The sequence below is a fragment of the Naegleria gruberi genome, assembly GCF_000004985.1.
Source record: "Naegleria gruberi genomic scaffold NAEGRscaffold_73, whole genome shotgun sequence".
NCBI classification, from domain to species: Eukaryota; Heterolobosea; class Eutetramitea; order Acrasida; family Naegleriidae; genus Naegleria; species Naegleria gruberi.
Window position 1 is genome coordinate 160732 of NW_003163254.1, and position 19369 is coordinate 180100.

Consider the following 19369-nt stretch of genomic DNA (forward strand, 5'->3'; position numbering starts at 1 on the left):
AGCAAAATATTGGATTAAGAAAGCCAAAGAAGGAAATAACTAAGGATAAAGAAAGAAGTCCATATGTCCTTATCAGTCCTTTTCTGTACACTTGTGAGATGCAGAGTGGAAAGATTACATGTAGTATCAATTATGATTACCGTGTGTGAAAAGATTCTTCACAAATAAAATTACAACAAATTATTCAATAATTATAAATTTAAAAAAAATGGAGTGTTATGTTGTGGATGCTTTTACTGAAAATATTTTCGAAGGAAATCCAGCAGCAGTTTGTGTAATGAAAAATTGGATATCTGATGAATTGATGCAGAAAATTGCTGCTGAAAATAATCTATCCGAAACAGCTTTCACAGTAAAGGAAGATGATGGAAGTTATCACCTTCGCTGGTTTACACCACTCTCAGAGATAGATCTATGTGGTCATGCAACTTTAGCCACTGCTTTTGTGATTAATAATTTCTATGATTCGGAAGTGAAAATTCTCAAATTTAAAACTATGAGTGGAGAACTAGTTGTGGTTAAGAAAGAAGACTTGTTTGAAATGGATTTTCCTAGTAGAATGCCAACTCCTTTCACAATCAGTGAACAACTAATTGATGCCTTAGGAATAACACCAATTGAAGCTCATATTAGTAGAGATCTAGTTCTTGTTTTGGAAAATGAAGAGCAAGTTCTTAATGCCACTCCAAACTTTTCCAAATTGAGAGAAATACCTGATGGTTTAGGAGTCTTGATAACCTCAAAGAGTGAGAAGTATGATTTTGTTTCGAGATGTTTCTTCCCAAAATTGAATGTTAATGAAGACCCTGTCTGTGGATCTGCCCACACCAGCTTTATTCCTTACTGGTCCAATATTTTGGGCAAGAAGGAAATGATAGCCAGACAAGTCTCCAGCAGAGGAGGTAAGTATTATTTTCTTCTCCATAATACTCAATGTGTACTCTTAAAATTTCAAGGTACTCTCTATTTAAAACATGAGGGTGAAAGAGTGAAAATTGCTGGCAGAGCCGTTCTATTTTCAAAAGCACAACTTCAAATCAAATTTAATAACTAGGTAACACAACCTCCGAACAAGATTATCACAACTCAATGGTGTTTTCATTTTTTTTTGAATTTTCTTCCGCCTTGTTTTTACAACTGTAAAATAAGGCGCCAGAATAAGGCTCTCAAGTCTACGTGTCACAAATCCCCACCTTAATAAACACTTTCTCTTCCAACACCACACAAATCATCATCTCTTTCTCAATAGCAAATTCCATACTTCTTTTAAGGTTCAACCAATTGATTCAATATCTTCCTCTCATCCTTGTGACCAAATTTTGATAATAAATGTGTTGCTGATGATGAAAAAATTATTTATTGAAAAAAACAGCCACCTTCTTCTTCATCCTCTCAACATTTGGACTGTCACACAAGGCTTGCACGACCGATACACACCATACTGTCGATACAACACACAAATTTAGGAAGACTTTTTTCATCACAACCAAAACGAACAGGATTCACTCTCTCCAGCGCAATAATAGTTACTTTGTGTGGAGAATATATATTTCATTGAACAGTAAGTAGATGAATGTGACAAGAAGTTTTCACACACACACTTGCTCCATAAATGATGACCACTATTATACACACTACTATATACATCATCTCTCTTTATCAAATTGGAATGAATATTATCAATACAATGTGTATGCGTGACAAATTATTAATTGTGACACAATTTACAGCAACAACTTTTAATCATGACAACAACAATGAATGATGAAACAACAAGCAAAATATTGATGTCATCAAACACAATAACAGCAGCTCCACTCATAATAGATGCCAATCCACATGATCCTAATCTTGTTTTTGGTACTAATAATTTCACAATTCGTAAACCATTTCCATACAAGAACGCACAAGGTGACATATTTTGTATTGTTTGTTGCTTGCAAAAGGGTGAATTAGTTTTTCAACCAAAAGCTAATTTCAAGGTATGTGTATTTAATGGAATATTAATGTGTGTGTGACAATTTGAATATTATATTTGGTTCAATATTGTTGCAGATTTTCAGAGAAAGAGGAGCAGTGATAGGAGAGAATTCTGATAGGTCTGCTTTAGTGGAAAAGTTATTTGGTTTTAAGAATGTTTGTGGAGGTAGATTGTGTGACTCTCACTATCGATACAGTAAGTAATACACATTGTGAAAATCAATCTTAATATGAGCTACTCTCTTGATTTAATTACACACAAATTCAACTCTATTTTCACACCAATTTCACACAATGCCCTACTCGACCTCTCTGGTTAATAACAAATATTCGCATGGACAATCCAACTTGGAAAACCATGGTTTGGAAATACAGTCATGAAATTCAAAAACAAATCTGCATCCAATAATGACTCACCAACCAGCAACTCAATAGATGGAGAACCAACAACAAAACGAAAGAAGAGGAAAACAGATCTCAAGACCATCTCATCATCAACAGATATTGACTCTCTTGGTAACTCTGCATTGGGAGGGATAGCAAGTGTGACCAGAAAGAAAAAGAAGGAACAACAACAGCAACAACACTATTCCGAATTGAATGATTCCTCAACCACTGTAGATATTGCCATCAATAATGTGAATAATAACATACCCAGCAGCAATTATGGTATGAATAATAATGAAACAAACGAGAGGGAAATTGATGAACAATCAATTAATTCATCATCTTATCAAGTCATTGTGAGTGAACCAAATTCAACACAACCAATGATGAATAATTTGCATCACACAACTTATTCCAGCACCAGCACTACCAACAATAATCATCTGTACAGAAGTAGGGATGAAATTGCACGTGAGGAAAGATATGCCACCAAGAGAAGATTTAATTTTCTTGTTCGGTTAGTAGAGGAAATGGTTGATGAAGAAGAAATTCACTATCACTATCAACTCTATTTGAGACAACAAGAAGAACTCAAGAGAAATCCATCACTACGTTTTAATTCTACAACAACAACTACTATGCAAGGTGTAGAATATTTAGAGGAAGATGAAGATGAATCATCACTGTCATCTTCATCAAATAATCAAGAGGAAGATCAAATCATTACAAACGAGTACCGATAAAACAGTTTTGAATTAACTAATAATTATATATGAAAGGGAACAATAAATCAAAGGTTCCATCACATTATTAGAGGGCAATTGTCAATGCCACAACTCAACCATCAACAAATCAAAAAAAATATTTGCTAATGAAGAAACTAAAGAATACATTTCGCTCTTCTTCAGTTGATCCACTTGATCTTGTAGAAGCAAATGATGCTTCCATGATGTGTAAGTTATTCTCCAAGATTTTCAATGTTAAATATTTAAAACATTGTAAACTGTGATGATAATAATTTACAACAACAATTAATCATAATTTAACATATTTAAATAGGTATGACATTGGATGAAGTAAAAGGAGAATTGGAAAAGTTGATTGTTTCCATGCATGTTGAAACTAAATCTGATAGTAAAAACTCAGAGGAAGAAGGAGATGATATCAGTTTTAATTATGATGTGATTGGTAAGGACGTTCCTAGATTGGTTGGAAAGACCTATGTGAATGGTGTGAAAATGTCAAATGTTCCACATTTTATTGTTTCACTTATTGATTTAATTTTAAATAGAGGAATTCCAACTGAATTACAACAACCAGGTGATAACTGTGCTGTTGATGTTCATGAATATTATAATAATTTATATGCTCAATTGAGTTCAGTGATGAAACAAAATAATATTGTAGAGGATAGTGTTTCATTGACAAGTTATTTAAAGTCACTCTTCATGGTCCACAATCCAGTCTTTCAACTTTTGAGATCATATAATCAAAATGCTATTTCTCAACCTGTTACATATTACAAATTAATTTTACAAACAGTTCACAAACTTCAATTCCAAGATAAGGATTGGAATGTTTACTGGGACATTACAGATCATGACATGTATGGTAAAAAGAGAACTATTTCAGTTACACACGTAAGATCTGAAAAATACCTCTCAGATAGACAAATTAAATTTAGTTTTTCATGGAGTATTAAATTCGAATATGAACAAGTTGTTAAGAGTATTGAGGAGTATAATAGAAGTCCAGTTTCAAACTTGGAATTAATTGCCCAAAAGGATTACACTCCAGCTCGTTTAACTCAAGTCACCATGAGCTTTAATAATCTTGATGAATTCTATGAAAATGTTCCATGTGAAAATGCTTCCTTCTCCTCAAAGGAAAGTACCATTGCCTTCTTGGAATACATTTTCGAGAGCACTTCTATCAAGTTTTAAATGTATCATAGAAAAACTTTTGATAAACAAAGGTTTATTTACAATATTTACAAATGTTATTGGATTTGATAATGAAATGAAGTATTTAAATGATTGGTGGATTTTCGTAAATTTGGACACTATCATTATTGGCTTGAATCTTTTGTTGAATCAATGGAGGTGGTGGTTGAATGGAAATTGAATGTTGAATGGGGATAACTTCTGCAAGATGTGTTGCATCATTATTGTGGCAATCTGCTTGCTTACAATCTTGCAGATCAAAAGCTAAACTAATTTTATCTACTACAGCAATCAATTCTCTAATTTGAACTTGAAATTTAGTAAGATATTTAAAGCTAATGGTTGAAATGACATCCGTCATTCTATCGTAAAAGTGTTGTGATCTGAAACTTCTAATAAATATTTCAAGAATTCGTTGATTGCTTGCGGCAGTGAATAGTCCTTGCAATACTTTAACAATAATCTTGAGGAGTTTTGGTTTTTTCTTGCCTTTGCACTCTGCGATCAATCTAATAAATTGTTGTCTAAGACTTTCTGTGTACTCTAAATTGTCTTTGTGATCGAAGAATGTTCTAATGTACCTGCATATTCTGTTCACTTCCAAATTGTAGCTTTTCTTCTCGATTGCTCTTTTCATGTGTTTGTTCAACTTTCCGACCAGTCTTCTAAATTCTTCTGAGGTTCCTTGCTGCTTCATTTTTTCAGGCTTGGAAAATGCTGCTGATGATGATAAATATAAAATTGTCTCCTTGCCAACAACAATAAAATTTGTTTTGAATAAAATGATAAATATATTCACTTACCCTTATTTGTGTGATAGTAGAAACAATGTAACGATATATAATTTCTAAACAATTACAATTGGGTATTGGCTGACATCAAGCTATTTAATCTTGTTGATTACTAATATTAATAATTTAAAATATATTAAATTAAAAAAATGTCTTTAAACGTGGACTCACAAACAGCATCACGTGTTTCGCAATTGTATGAAGATTTAAAAACCATTCCTACTTTATCAGGTGGTTTAATTCTTCCATCGTCTTGTATTGAAATTAATTGTACAGTCTCCGATCATCAGAATGATAAGAATATTAGTCTTTCTAAACAATATCAATTAGTAAATGATCATCAAGTTGTTGGATCTCCATATCCATCAATTACTCCTGCTGATATTCATTTAGTTTCTACTTCTCCAAGTGGAAAGAGAAGGGCTGTTTTTAAATGTATTGCTTCTGATGGTAAACCAAATGCAAATACAGCAGCTTTAGATTATCAAATTGAAATTTATTCTAATCAAGTTTTGCAATTGAGAATTTTGGTGAAGGATATTCATGGAAAGGTATTTACTGATGAAACTTTTGGAAGAGTTTCTTGGTCTTCATGTGAAAACAAGTTACTCTACGTTGCTGAAATGAAACAAGAACTTGTAAAGCCATATTGGGAAAAATATAGTAGAACTAACGACAAGCTACCTGAAAATGATAATCCATATCAATATAAGTATGATTATGAAGCTAAAGAGGATTGGGGAGAGCAAATTTTATTGAAAACTCCACATATTTATGAATTGGATATTTTGGTAAAGAAGGTAACTCATATTGACTTGATTCCTGCTACTGACAGTGCTGGTTCTCCACACTATCTTCCAGGATCAACTAATTTTGTTTATACTGCTTTTGAAAGACCTGTCAGAAAGTTAGGTATTAGATTTTGTGTTCAAAGAGATGCCAAATTATTTTACTGTGACAGAATTTCTGTAAAACAAATTGCCTCAGAATATAGAGGACCAAGAAGACCAGTCTTTTCTCCTTGTGGAACAAAGTTGGCCTTTTTAGCTATTGAAAATAGTGTAAATTATCACAATTCCACTTCCAAGTTGGTAGTGGTAAATTGGACAACTGAAGGAGCTAAGGACTCTCAAGTTATTGTAGATATTGTAGATGAAGTTAAATGTAATGATGAAATCGAGGCAATGAACACCTTCCCAGGATTGTATAATATTGATTTGCCTCTTTCATGTTGGAGCTCTGATTCCAGATATATTGTTATGAATTCCACTTGGAGAAGTGTCCAATCTATTGTTGTAATTGATACTCAAAAGACATCCAACAATGTTAGAAGACTCTTCAACAGTAACACTTATGAATCCTATGTGCTACTTTCTCATGAACCACAATCAAAGAAAGTACTCTACTACAAGACAACTCCAACTATGCCATATCAAATTTATGTTGGTAAATTGGATTATGATTCATTAGAAGTATCAAATATTACATTGATAGAAGATGCTCTCTCACTCATCAATACAGAGCTCAATGATAGTGGTATTAAGGAAAAACTTGAATCAATTTCTTGGAAGGTATTGCATATTCCAATAGAAAAGGGATCCAAGGTTTACATGGACTGTATCTTGTATATTCCAAAAGGTCCAAAGTCATTCGTAAATGGTTCTGGTAGTGATAAGCACAGCCTTTTATTAATCCCTCACGGTGGTCCGCATGGCTCTTGCTCAACCATCTTTGCTGCAAGATTTATTTATTTTGCTCTTTGTGGTTATGCTGTTTTGCTTTTGAATTATAGAGGTAGTGTTGGATTTTCTCAAAGTTTTGCTGGATGTCTTCCTGGAAATATTGGTGATATGGATGTTAAAGATTGCTACAATAGTTATAGATATATTTTGGATGAGAATGTTATTCCAGTTGATGAGAATAGTGTATCTGTGTACGGAGGATCTCATGGTGGTTTCCTTTCAGGACATTTAGTTGGCCAATATCCATCTCAATTTAAAGCTGGCATTTTACTTAATCCTGTTATCAATCTTGCAACAATTTTCAGTGAATCTGATATCCCAGATTGGTGTTATAATGAATCTTTAGGAAATGATTACTATGATGAAGCTTGTGTCACAAAAGAAATGCTTACTCAAATGTATGATCGTTCTCCAATTGCACATGTATCAAATGTTACTGCAGCAGTTTTATTACTTGTTGGTGAAGTGGACAGAAGAGTTCCAAAAGAACAACCAAGAGAATTCTATCATTCTCTCAGATTATTAGGAAAATGTAAAGAAGCACGCATGCTTGTTTATCCTGAGAATGATCACCCTATTGCTAAACCAAAGGATGATTTTGATTCGATGGTCAGCTCTGCTCTTTTCTTGTATAAACATTCTAATTAAACAATTTTTGATTCCAATTAAGCCATCAAATTTGATCTGGTTACAGCTTTGAGTATTTGCTTGCATTATTAAATAGATCCCCCAAATGCTTTTTTCTATCTTGCAGTTTCTTATTCAAACTCTTCAAAAACTCATTCACTTGATCGAACAATTTATTCCACAATTCCACATTCTTGGATATTTTGGAAATAAACTTCGTTTCTTTTCTTCTGATTATTATTCCTTTTGAATATTTAGATTTCTTAAGCAATATCAAGCAAATTAATAAATGTTCTATTATTTCTTTTAGTTCCATTAAATTTTCTTGTTTTATGTATGTTTCGATATGTTGGGAGAAATTGGATTTTAATATCTCAAATAATCTTTGATTTTCTGACTTATCCAAAAACAAATATCCTCCCAAGTTGACTTGTTTCGTTTCGAAATGAAGCTCCAAGAATGTAGATGCTGGTTGATTTATCATTTTTGAAAGTAAATTGATATTATCTGATTTTAGATAATTCATTCCAACTGTGAATGGGAATTCATCATCCAATTCAAAATTATTAGACATTTTCCCACCCCCTTCCAAAAACAGAATATTAATATTATCAAAACTAATTCTACTTTCTTTCAATTGTTGATTTATGTATTTCTCCAATATCTTTTCATTACTAAAATTCATATAAATAAATAAATGCTTAAAACTATCATTTCTTCCGATACTATTCACATCTAAAGCTGTAGGTTCGGAATTGTATCCAATAACATATTCCAACCTTGGTTCGTAATGAGAAATTAATTGACAAATTCTTGTTTGATTCCTCGCAAATTCCAATCCAACCACATGTGGTTGTATGATTATAAATTTGGAATTTGGGAACATTGAGTGATGATTATTTTTTTTTCATTTTTTTTTAATTAAATTAATTTTAATATTTCAAATAGGTATTAGATCTGATAATTATTTGAACGAGTATTTAAATTGAGAAATTTCTTATATTGCTCATCATCACAATATTGCCTTACTGTTTTGGAAGTATAATTTTGGCGCCAACTTGCCTACAAATTTGCATTAAAAAAAATGAGAGCAGTTGTGAGGTTATGCCCTCATCATACTTATCCGACCAATAATAATAATAATATTAATAATTCATTGAAGACCGGAAGGGAAACATCAGAGGTTCCCTCACCAAACTATTATTATGAAGCAACGGATTTGGAACATTTTACAGTGTATGAAAATAATGTTAGGGAAAATGGAAAAACCTTCGAATGTAAACATATTTATGATAGCAGTGCAACACAATTTGATATTTTTGCTAATGAAGTAGTTCCGTTGATTGAGAAATGCTTTCAGGCTCAGGATTGTGCTGTTCTTTATTTCGGAAGTGATTTTGCTGGAAAACGATTTTCACTAGAAGGATTACCTGAATATCCAGGATTTTTCTATAGAACTATTGAGCTTTTATTTGACACAATAGGTAGGATTAATAATCTATTTCTGTTAACTTATCATTTAACCAGCTGGTGAGGATCCTTCAAACAAATGTAGACTATTTTACTCTTCCTTCACTATTGAGAAGGAAACGATATTCGACAACTTGCCTAGTGATTCCAGTTCTCAAATAAAATTGAGAGATGATAAAAAGAAAGGAATAATAGCAGAGGGTGGAACCTTAATAGAACTGTACGATATTCAACAAGCTCTTCAAGTTTATTATGAATCAACGTAAGTGGATTTTAGTTTCAAGTTACCAAATTTCTTAGATCAAAATTTTATAAATCCCTCTCCATGGGTCAGAATAAGCATTTAGTTATAAATATCAGGATTGATATTAGCAATGCTTGCAAATCTAATTTTACAAAAGGAGAATACGGCATTTTAAGCATGGTTTCAGTTGGGAGTCCTACAATTAAACCTCAATCTTCAGTGGAAAAGAACCAAGAAATGGAAGTAGCTAATTTTTGGGTTAACCACTTAGGTAGTTGCATGAATTCATTACACAATTCTGTGAATCCCTCAATTCCATTTCACAAATCAAAATTTACTCTTCTTCTTAGAGATTTTCTAATGAGAAACAAGGACAGCACTTCATTGTTCAATCTTAGCCCTCTTCATGAAAGTTACAAGTTTGTTGTTCAAACTTTAACAATATGCAACAGAATATGTAAGACAACGCCAGCTAGTGTTGAAACGAAAAAGACAATAACCAAGAGCTCTGCTAAAACAAGTTCAGCCACAGAAAGGAAAACCACTAATTCAGATCTAGAAAAGAAAACTCAAGAAGTTGACGCCTTAACAAGAGAAAACAGAGAACTTTCTGATAAGATGAAGGCAATAGAGGACCAATTAAGGAAGATCCAAGAAAAACAAGAAAAGCAAACGATTCAAATTAATGCTCTATCGCCAACAAAACCAAAAGACGATGATGGATTACGGGTTTCAAAAAAGATGGCCAGACCTTCTTCTTCCAAATCGATACTGAATACGAGTGCTAGCAGCGAACTAGACAGATACAGAGAGGTAATGGAAGGAACATTAACAAAGTTAAAAAACCAAATTAAATCATTGGAGATTGAGAACTCTGAGGTAAAGAAAGAAATGACTAAACGTGAGAATACATACAAGAAGAAAATCTCAGAGCTTGTAAATGATGTCAAAAGAGATAGTTATCAAAAGCAAATTCAAGAATTACAAACTAGAGTTGAATCACTAACAAAAACTGTACACGAGCTGAAAGCACAAAAGAAAAACTTAACAGAAGGAGAAAAAATATACAGAACTCAGTTTGAAAAATTATCAAAAGAAAACCAAGAACTAAAACAAAAACTAGGAATAGTCTCTCATTCAATTGCTTCTAGCTGAATGAGGAAGAATATGAAGTCCACAGCCTAGATGATGATAGTGAATTTATGAACGAGCCTAGTGAGCTACCTCCTGAAAAATCTGATCATGAAAGAAAGTTGGAAAGAGAAGTAATTTTACTGAAGGAGGCTCTGCAGTTTGCCCTCTCTCAAAAACAATCAAATCCAAACGCTTCACAACAGGGATCTGGATCAGTCAATCCTTTCAGGATTTCTAATGTTCAACCTCCTTTCTTGAAAAAAAAATAATTTAATAATTAAAAATGATTAACGACAACAACCAGGAACCTCCATTAACACCTTCTCAAACGCAACATAGAAGAACACAATCGGAATTCATTCAAACTTCTCAATCATCTCCACCAGACAATATAATTAATCCATCTCCAATTTCTACTCCGATTCATTCTTCATCAACCATTGAATCCATAGAATCCGACAATAATTTCGTAACGCCAACAACTCTTATTAACAACCAAGAATCAAGTCAAAAGTCAACAACCCATCACGAAAGAAAATTTAAATCAAAACATTTTTCATTATTCGAATTAAATGGAAAGGAAGATAATAGTCACATCTACACACCTTCTTCATTGATATTTTATACTCCATCATCAAGAAAGAAATCACTTGTTGTTTCGAATAATAACAATCCAAATAATGATATTGATAATAATTTACTTTTAACACCCCGAGCTACAACAACTTCGACCGAAATGAGCTTGTCACCAACACCCAAAATGAGAACAAGCTCACTTTTTGTAAAATCACCAAATACCAAAGAGAAATCACCTCATCAGCAAACATTGTCATTGGAAGAGTTTCCATTGCCAGATTTTTCAAGTTTGAGAAAATTTAATCATATTACTTTTGATCAATTTGAGATAAATCAAACAAATCAACAACAAACTAAACTAGAGAATGATACAGCGGGAGTAATTGAAGAAAGTGAACTTTTGATAGAGGATGGAAAGCCTTCAAGTGTGAGGAATGAGTTTTTTCAAAGCCCTTTGCCAAGCGTAAACGAACTATTAACTCAAAATGTAGAGAAGAAGGAAAATACTGTAAATATTGGTCCTTATTCGATTTATACAGACACCGAGTATCCATTAAAATCTAATTCTAAAACCATTGAAATGGTTTTCGGTAATATTACTAAGAATTTACCTGAGAATGAAAGTGGTATTACTGATAAATACTTTTATGATGGAATTAATACCATAACAAATGAGAAAGTGAATGTAATAAGTCAATTAGTTAGTGCAGAGTTTGTAGAAACATACAGAGAAAGATCGAAAAAGTTACTTTTAATAGATAATGTAACTGGAATAATCAGATTTTTGGACGTTGCTGAAATCCAATTGAACAAAAATAATATTGAGTCTATCGATTTCAATACTGGAAACATTTCATCAGCTGGCTCAATATTCTACATTTTCGTAGAGCCTTGTTTATTAATGTACAAAATTATTCAAAAGACTAAAATAGAGGAAAAGAAATTTTCTTACCCAATTTTATTAGAATGGTTGAGCCAATTATCTGATGGATTAGCAAATATTCATGAGCAACTTGAGACTGTGCATGGAAATATTGACGTGAACTCTATATTTTTCTCCAAACTTGAAGAAAGTATGAAAATAGGAAACATGCTACTTATTACACCACAAATTCTTGCAAGTGCTGATCCAATGAAATCTCCAAGTATTGACAAACCAAGTGAGAGAATGTTTGAAGCCACTTCAAATAAGCCAATATATCACTCATTTACACCTCTAGACTTGGGAGGAGACAGGTATGGAGGTGTTTGTAGGTATGATTTTAAAACTGAAGTGTGGTTATTTGGCATCTTGATGATTACAATCATCACTATGAAAAATATGAATGTTATCACGCATAGCTTCTTAGACAATGACCAGTCTTTTGTTTCTTCTATATTCCAGTTGATAAGTAAGCAATATAATGATAGATTTAGTGCACTTATTTGGAGATGTTGTCACTATGACCCAAGTTGCAGACCTAACATGAGAGAATTATGTCAACAACTTGCTCTTTTAAAGAAATATAGAAGTATTTCTGGATCCACAACAACCAGTTCAACTTTCAATACCTCATTTTACGAAAATGATGTTAATCAATATCAGAAAAGATTAGACGATATTCGTGTAAACATGGAATTGGGAAGTATTTTGAGCGATTTATATGAATGTGAGGATGGAGCAAGTGAAAAACAATCTGGTAACAGATTACCAACAAGAAATAGTAACAGCTACGACATTTTACCACTATCAAGTATGGATGGCCCAGCTGTTCTTCCCTCTCTTATTTCAATAGGTAGAACAATTATGAGATACGTTAATAAGCACTACAAAATCAAAGACAAGAAAAAGAAGAAACTAAAATTAGCAACTATGAAAACAAAACTAATGAAAATTGCACATATACAAGAAACAGAAGTTGATAACAGAAGATCTAGTAAAAAAACCTTGGAGGAAGAGTTGAAATTGAGAAACCACACCAGAGTCTTTGAACATCAAGAAGAGGTAGATCTCAAAATACTCCAAGCTAAAATTGCCAATCAATACTCAATAATTTCAGTAATTGGGAGTGGTAGTCAGGGAACTGTCATCAAAGCATTCGATAGCCAAAATAATAGATTTGTAGCAATCAAACGTATTAGAATGAAGGATAATAATGATACCATGTTGGCCTCCAAAGAAATTTCAGCCATGTTCTCACTCAATGACAATGATAACATTTGTAAAATTTACAACTGGTTTATTTATTGTGAGAATAGAGAAGATAAGAAAATAATTACCTCAGAAAATCTTTCAGATAGTGAGGATGAGCATGATTTTGATGAGGAAGATGACGAGGAGGATGAGTACGATTTCAAGGATTATGCTAACGAGACTTGGTACATTGGAATTGTAATGGAATATTGTTCTGAAGGAGATTTGAGAAAAGCCATGAGATACTGTAGAGAATGCAATACTTACTTTAAAAATTCAACAGTTAAAAAGTGGCTCAATGAGTTGATTTGTGCAACAGATTATATTCATAGAAGAAATTTAATGCACAGGGATATTTCTACAAAGAATATTTTCCTTCATAGCAACACTGAATTACAACCATCTAGCACATTAATTGGAACACCTCCATCATATTTTGACGCTTGTCATGTAAAAATTGGAGATATGGGACTTTCCATAAAGTTAGAAGAACTCAATAGAAATAACTCGGCTTGGGGAACCAGACGATGGATGGCACCTGTAAGTAATTATCAATTAATATTTCTAAAATCTCAATATAGGAGCAACGGTTGGGTAAAAGATATGACTCTACTGTGGATATTTGGAGTTTAGGATGTATTGCATTAGAAATGGTTTTACAATATTCGTATTCGATGGTTGTAAAGTCAAGTAATTCAATGGACAATATGGATCATGATATGAGACATGTGGACTATTATCAAGAAATTAAGAATAATCCTAACTTTTTGAATGATATACTAAGACCACTGGAGTCATACTATGATGACAATATAATAGAATTCATTAAAAAGTGCCTTGTTATTGAACCATGGAAACGAGCCAAGGCTCAACAATTATATGGCCTACTCAATCAAGATATTAGATCAGTGGAGAACGCTGAGGTTCACTATGACCAGAGCCTTGAAGAGTTTCATCCATCTCCCTTCTCTGTGGAAAAGAAAGGATTGGAACAACTCCATGCAGCAACACCCACCGCTGCCAATATCCCTAACAAATTAATTGAAAATGCAAGTCTAAGTAACTTGGCGCTCTTACAAAACGAAAGGGATAAAGTGAATGCATTGATAGAGAAAGTAGAAGAATCACAAAGTATTCGTAAAATATCCAATCCAGTATTTATAGAGCTTGGAGCTGATAACAAAAAATATACTAAACCAGAACCAAAAGCAACCCACAAACTAACATCCACCATGACAATCGAAAGTAGAAATGTTCTCACAAGCCATGGATTAAGCACATTTTTCAAAGAAATTGAAGTTGAAGAAAATCATGAAAAAGAAAGCCAATCACTGAAAGACCACAATGAATCCTCATCAAGCAATAATGAAATGCTTCCAGAAGAATTTTCCACACAAGTTAAAAGAGGTCATGAAAAGTCACTCCACAAACTCTTGCAAAAATCAATATCTGATTGGACAACAAACGATGTAGGAATTTGGCTCATTTCAATTGATTTTAGCAAATTTGTTGAGAATTTTCAATCTCAGAATATTACCGGAAGAGCTTTATTGTTAATAAGAGAAGAAGATATGAAAGATGTGGGTGTAGTTAAATTGGGAGACAAACTTTTATTGTGGAACATGATTCAGAATTTAAGACAACTTCACGATAGAAAGCAAAAGAAATAAAAGTCCAGGCTATTCTAGAATGGCGCCAAATATCTAATCTTTCCCGCCACATTTAAAAAAAATTCAACACAAAAAAATACCATCATATCAAACACCTGGATCATCTTTCCGCTTGTTAAAAAGACTATCATCATCTTTTGATAATCATCAATAACCTAGATAGTACGAGCGGCCCAGGAAAAACAACAACAACACTAATTTATTATTTAAACAACACATATAACAATGCACATTAAATCTGTAACGATACAAGGCTTTAAATCATATCGTGATCAAACTTTCACTTCACAAGAATTTTCAGCCTCACAGAATATAATCGTTGGTAGAAACGGTAGTGGTAAATCCAACTTTTTCAGTGCCATCTCGTTCGTACTGAGTGAAAAGTTTAGTAAACTCAGAAGCGAAGAAAGACAAGCCTTTTTGCATGAAGGTACAGGTAGAGGTGTCATTTCTGCCTTTGTTGAAATTGTTTTTGACAATTCTGACAACAGATTACCAACAGATAGCAAAGAAGTGGCTATTAGAAGAACCATTGGTTTAAAGAAAGACGAATATAGAATTGATGGCAAAGCTGTGACACAACGTGAAGTATTTAATTTATTGGAATCTGCTGGTCTCAGTTCAAGTAATCCATACTATATTGTAGAACAAGGTAAAGTCTCTAGTTTGACAACTATGAAGGATGCGGAAAGACTTGAATTGTTAAAAGAAATTGCGGGAACTAAAGTTTACGATCAAAAGAGAGCAGAATCATTAACAATCATGAAAGATACTGAACAAAAGAAACAAAAAATTGATGAAGTTATTGAATATGTACAAGGTCGTCTTGATGAACTAGAGCAAGAAAAAGAAGAACTTAAAGAATTCCAAAAGCTTGACAAGGATAGAAGATGTGTAGAATATGCCATTTTCGAACAAGAACTAAGCGAAGCAACTAAAAATTTAGAAGAAATAGAAAAAGCTAGAGAAAGTCAACATACCCTCGCTAATCAATTGCATATGGACAAGATGCATTTACAACAAAAACTAAAGGACTACGAAAGGGATATTAAAACTGCTAAACTTCAAAAGGATACTAAGCAAAAAGAAAAAGAAATTTTAGAAAGTGAAAGACAAGACTTAATCAGACAAAGAACTAAGGTTGACCTAGAATTAAAAGACTACCAACAATTACATAAAGATGATGAAAGCACTCGTAATGACTTTGAAGAAGAACTTAGGGAAATAGATGAAAAGATCAATGATTTGAACTCACAATTGAATGATGAACTGATTCCACAATTAGATTTATTGGTTAGAGAAGAAAAGGAAATTTCTGATAAATTACAACAAAGTGAAAGAAGAATGAACGAACTTTTGAGTATCCAAGGTAGAAAGAATAAGTTTGATAATGTAAAAGACAGAAACAAATGGTTAACTGAAGAAATTAACAAATTAGAAAAAGTTAACGCAAGTTATGATGAACAAATTACAACAAGAACTTCTGATGTTAAAAAACTTAAAGAAGCACTTTCTACCTATGAAAGAACTATTCAAGAAAAGGAAAAATCATTCTCTGACAATAGAAAGAAAATTGAACAATACCAAAGAAATTATGTAAACTTAAAGGATCGTAGAGATAATCTTACCAATCAAAAGAAAGAATTATGGAAGGAACAAAATGATGTTGAAAAGGAAACACAAAGACTTCAAGACGAACTTGTCAGAGCTGAAAGAAAGTTAGATATGACTTTCCCAAAGTCTATTTCATCTGGTGTTCGTTCTGTAAATACTATCAAAAAGGAAAGAAATCTCTCTGGAGTTTATGGTACAGTTATTGAATTAATTAGATGTGATCCAAAATACCATAGAGCTGTTGAAGTTACTGCTGGAAATTCTCTCTACCATGTTGTTGTAGAAAATGAAAAAGTTTCTGGTGATATCATCAAAATTATGAATGAAAGTAATGCTCCTGGTAGAGTTACCTTTATCCCACTCAACAGATTAAAAGCTTTGGACAGTGATGACAGTATTGGTACATCTGAATTCATTCCTCTTTGGAAGAAGATCGATGCTGATTCAAAGTTTAATGAAGTTGTCAAGAGTTTGTTTGGAAAGACTTTCTGTACCAAAACATTGGAAGATGGCGCTCAATTTGCTAAAGATCACAATGTAAACTGTGTAACTCTTGCTGGTGATCAAGCTAATAGAAAGGGTACTCTTACTGGTGGTTATATTGAACAAAAACAATCCAGATTAGATTGTTGGAAACAAATCAAGGATTTGAGAAAGACATATTCTGAAAGCTTTGATAAGTCCAAGAAGATTAAGGCTTCAATTGCCACTCTCGAAGAACAACTCAACAGTTGTATTACTGATTTACACAAGGTTGAATCTGAAGTTCACAACTCTAAGAATACCATTCAATACGAACAACAAGAAATTCACAACCTTACTGTAAGAAGAGATCTTATCAAGGACAATCTTCGTTCAAACGAAGAATTGTTGGAGAAGGTCAAATCTATCCTCTCTTCCAACAAGGAAACCATCGAATCATACACCAAGGAAAAGGATTTACCACTAGATGCTACACTCAACTCTAGAGAAAAGCAAGAACTTGAAAAGTTATCAAAGTCTGTTACTGAACTGACAACCAAGTTACAAGGTGTCTCCAAGAACAGATTAGAAAAAGAAACCAAGAAAGAAAGTCTTAGAATTCAATTGACTACAAACTATATTCCAAGAAAGTCCGAACTTCAAGTCTTGATAGAAACTCTCCCAACAGATAATTCTATTTCATCCTCTCATCAAACTTTAATGCAACTCCAAACTGAGAAGCAAGTTACAGAAGAAAGAATTAAAGATACAACTGAATCAGTTAAGAGACTTGATCAAGAAATTGATGAGTTGGGCGAAACCATCAGAAATAAGCAAGAACAATTGGAAACTGAAAAGTCTGAAGAAACAAAGAAATTACAAACTCTTCAAGAAAAGGCCAGTTCTCTTGAAAAACTTCTCAACAAGAAGAAGATTTGGTCTCAAAAGAAGGAAGAATGTATTAAACAAATCAAAGAATTGGGAACCCTTCCATCAGACTTTAGAAAATATCTTGAAACTGATCAAAAGTTATTGCTCAAGAAATTGCACAATACCAACGAAAAGCTGAAGAAATTCGGTCATGTCAACAAGAAGGCTCTTGATCAATACGAACAATTCAGTAATCAAAAGGAAGAATTCCTGGAAAAGAAGAGTGAACTTGATAGCAGTGCTAAAGCAATTAATGAACTTATCCAAGTTTTAGATAAGAGAAAGGATGAAGCAATTGTAAGAACATTTAAGCAGGTACAAAAAAACTTCCAAGAAATTTTCCAAAATCTTGTTCCAGGTGGTCATGCTTCTCTGTCTATGAAATATAGAAATGGTGAAGATGAAGAAGAGGAAGAAGAAGAAGATGAAGAAGCAAAGGAAGTTGAACAATATGCTGGTGTTTCCATCAAGGTCTCTTTCATGTCAAGTGGTGACTCTGAAGAAGATCAATCATACCATCTCATGCAACAGCTTTCAGGTGGTCAAAAGTCACTTGTAGCTCTCTGTCTTATTTTTGCTATCCAACGTTGTGACCCTGCACCATTCTATTTATTCGACGAAATTGATGCTGCTCTCGATCCTGCCTACAGAACATCCGTTGCCAATATGATTGATACTCTTTCAACGAAGGAAAAGATTCAATTTATTACAGCAACGTTCAAACCAGAAGTTTTAGAAACAGCTGAAAACTTTTATGGTATTTCATTCAAGAATAAGGTTTCTTCAATCAAATTGATTTCAAAGAACGAAGCTCTCAAAGTTTTGCAAGAAGAAGAAAGACTAGGTGGCAATCCTCAAGAAATTGAAAGACCATCGTCACCTGCAAAAGTTGATGAAATGGAAGATGAATAACTTTGTTTTCTTTTACTTTTTAAATAAATTATTTGTAAATATTTACTTCAGTGATGCTCTGTCATAATCATATTTCTTATCCCGTTTCCATGATCAGTAAAATTCCAAGCAAACGACGCTTTTGGTGAATAAAATTACTAAGCTTTGATTCCAACAAATATTTCTTGTTGAAGATTTAAGGCTCAACTTTTTCATTAACTCAAATTTTGTAAAAAAAATGACTAGAAAACCAACATCTACTAAGACATGTACCATCAAAAAGAATAGACCATCATCTTCTCAAACTCTACATGATGAAAAGGTAGATATCTTCTTTGGTTTGGTATTTCCAAATGATTCACTCCCGTTATCAAGGGTTCTCTTGAATCAGAAATTAAAGATTCAGAAAAAAAGATCCAACAATTAGAACAAAAGGTTAGCCACGTTGCTCCTAAAGTTATAAGAGAATATATTCAATGTTTGCAAGCAGTACAACATATGTTCGTAAGGAAGATATTGAACATTTAGATGTTTTACAAAAAATAATTCCTTACTGACAGCTCTGTTTCAGGAGACGAATATGTTGCATGGTTCAATTCATTGTTCTACCGTCAAACAGATTAACCACATACAGACATATTTGTAGCCCTTATACTTGGCGGTTAAATTAAATATTATGGAAAAATGCTCAGTACAAGATCATCTTACACCTTATGAAATTACCGAATATCTCGT

General features: G+C 32.9%; 6 protein-coding genes across 6 annotated transcripts; 5 read left to right on the top strand and 1 right to left on the bottom strand.

The window, feature by feature from the left end:
* Positions 1-208: 208 nt before the first annotated feature.
* NAEGRDRAFT_53673 (uncharacterized protein) lies at positions 209-3110 on the top strand (the record flags this gene model as incomplete). The annotated part of the gene is made up of 2 exons (XM_002670228.1): positions 209-902; positions 2356-3110. 2 exons carry the CDS (start codon positions 209-211, stop codon positions 3108-3110), a joined length of 1449 nt encoding a protein of 482 aa, XP_002670274.1.
* A 318-nt stretch (positions 3111-3428) lies between these two features.
* NAEGRDRAFT_74771 (uncharacterized protein) lies at positions 3429-4310 on the top strand (the record flags this gene model as incomplete). Its single annotated transcript, XM_002670229.1, has 1 exon — positions 3429-4310. The coding sequence occupies one exon, from the start codon at positions 3429-3431 to the stop codon at positions 4308-4310; it is 882 nt and encodes a 293-aa protein (XP_002670275.1).
* An 85-nt stretch (positions 4311-4395) lies between these two features.
* On the bottom strand, positions 4396-5007 carry NAEGRDRAFT_74772 (uncharacterized protein; the record flags this gene model as incomplete). The annotated part of the gene is made up of 1 exon (XM_002670271.1): positions 4396-5007. The coding sequence occupies one exon, from the start codon at positions 5005-5007 to the stop codon at positions 4396-4398; it is 612 nt and encodes a 203-aa protein (XP_002670317.1).
* Positions 5008-5250: 243 nt separating this feature from the next.
* NAEGRDRAFT_74773 (uncharacterized protein) lies at positions 5251-7491 on the top strand (the record flags this gene model as incomplete). The annotated part of the gene is made up of 1 exon (XM_002670230.1): positions 5251-7491. The coding sequence occupies one exon, from the start codon at positions 5251-5253 to the stop codon at positions 7489-7491; it is 2241 nt and encodes a 746-aa protein (XP_002670276.1).
* Positions 7492-8554: 1063 nt separating this feature from the next.
* Positions 8555-14755, top strand: NAEGRDRAFT_81903 (kinesin; the record flags this gene model as incomplete). The annotated part of the gene is made up of 7 exons (XM_002670231.1): positions 8555-8954; positions 8998-9202; positions 9637-10177; positions 10336-10533; positions 10623-12130; positions 12326-13607; positions 13649-14755. The coding sequence occupies 7 exons, from the start codon at positions 8555-8557 to the stop codon at positions 14735-14737; spliced, it is 5223 nt and encodes a 1740-aa protein (XP_002670277.1). The 3' UTR covers positions 14738-14755.
* Positions 14756-14962: 207 nt separating this feature from the next.
* NAEGRDRAFT_74775 (structural maintenance of chromosome 3) lies at positions 14963-18655 on the top strand (the record flags this gene model as incomplete). The annotated part of the gene is made up of 2 exons (XM_002670232.1): positions 14963-15707; positions 16590-18655. 2 exons carry the CDS (start codon positions 14963-14965, stop codon positions 18653-18655), a joined length of 2811 nt encoding a protein of 936 aa, XP_002670278.1.
* Positions 18656-19369: the final 714 nt, after the last annotated feature.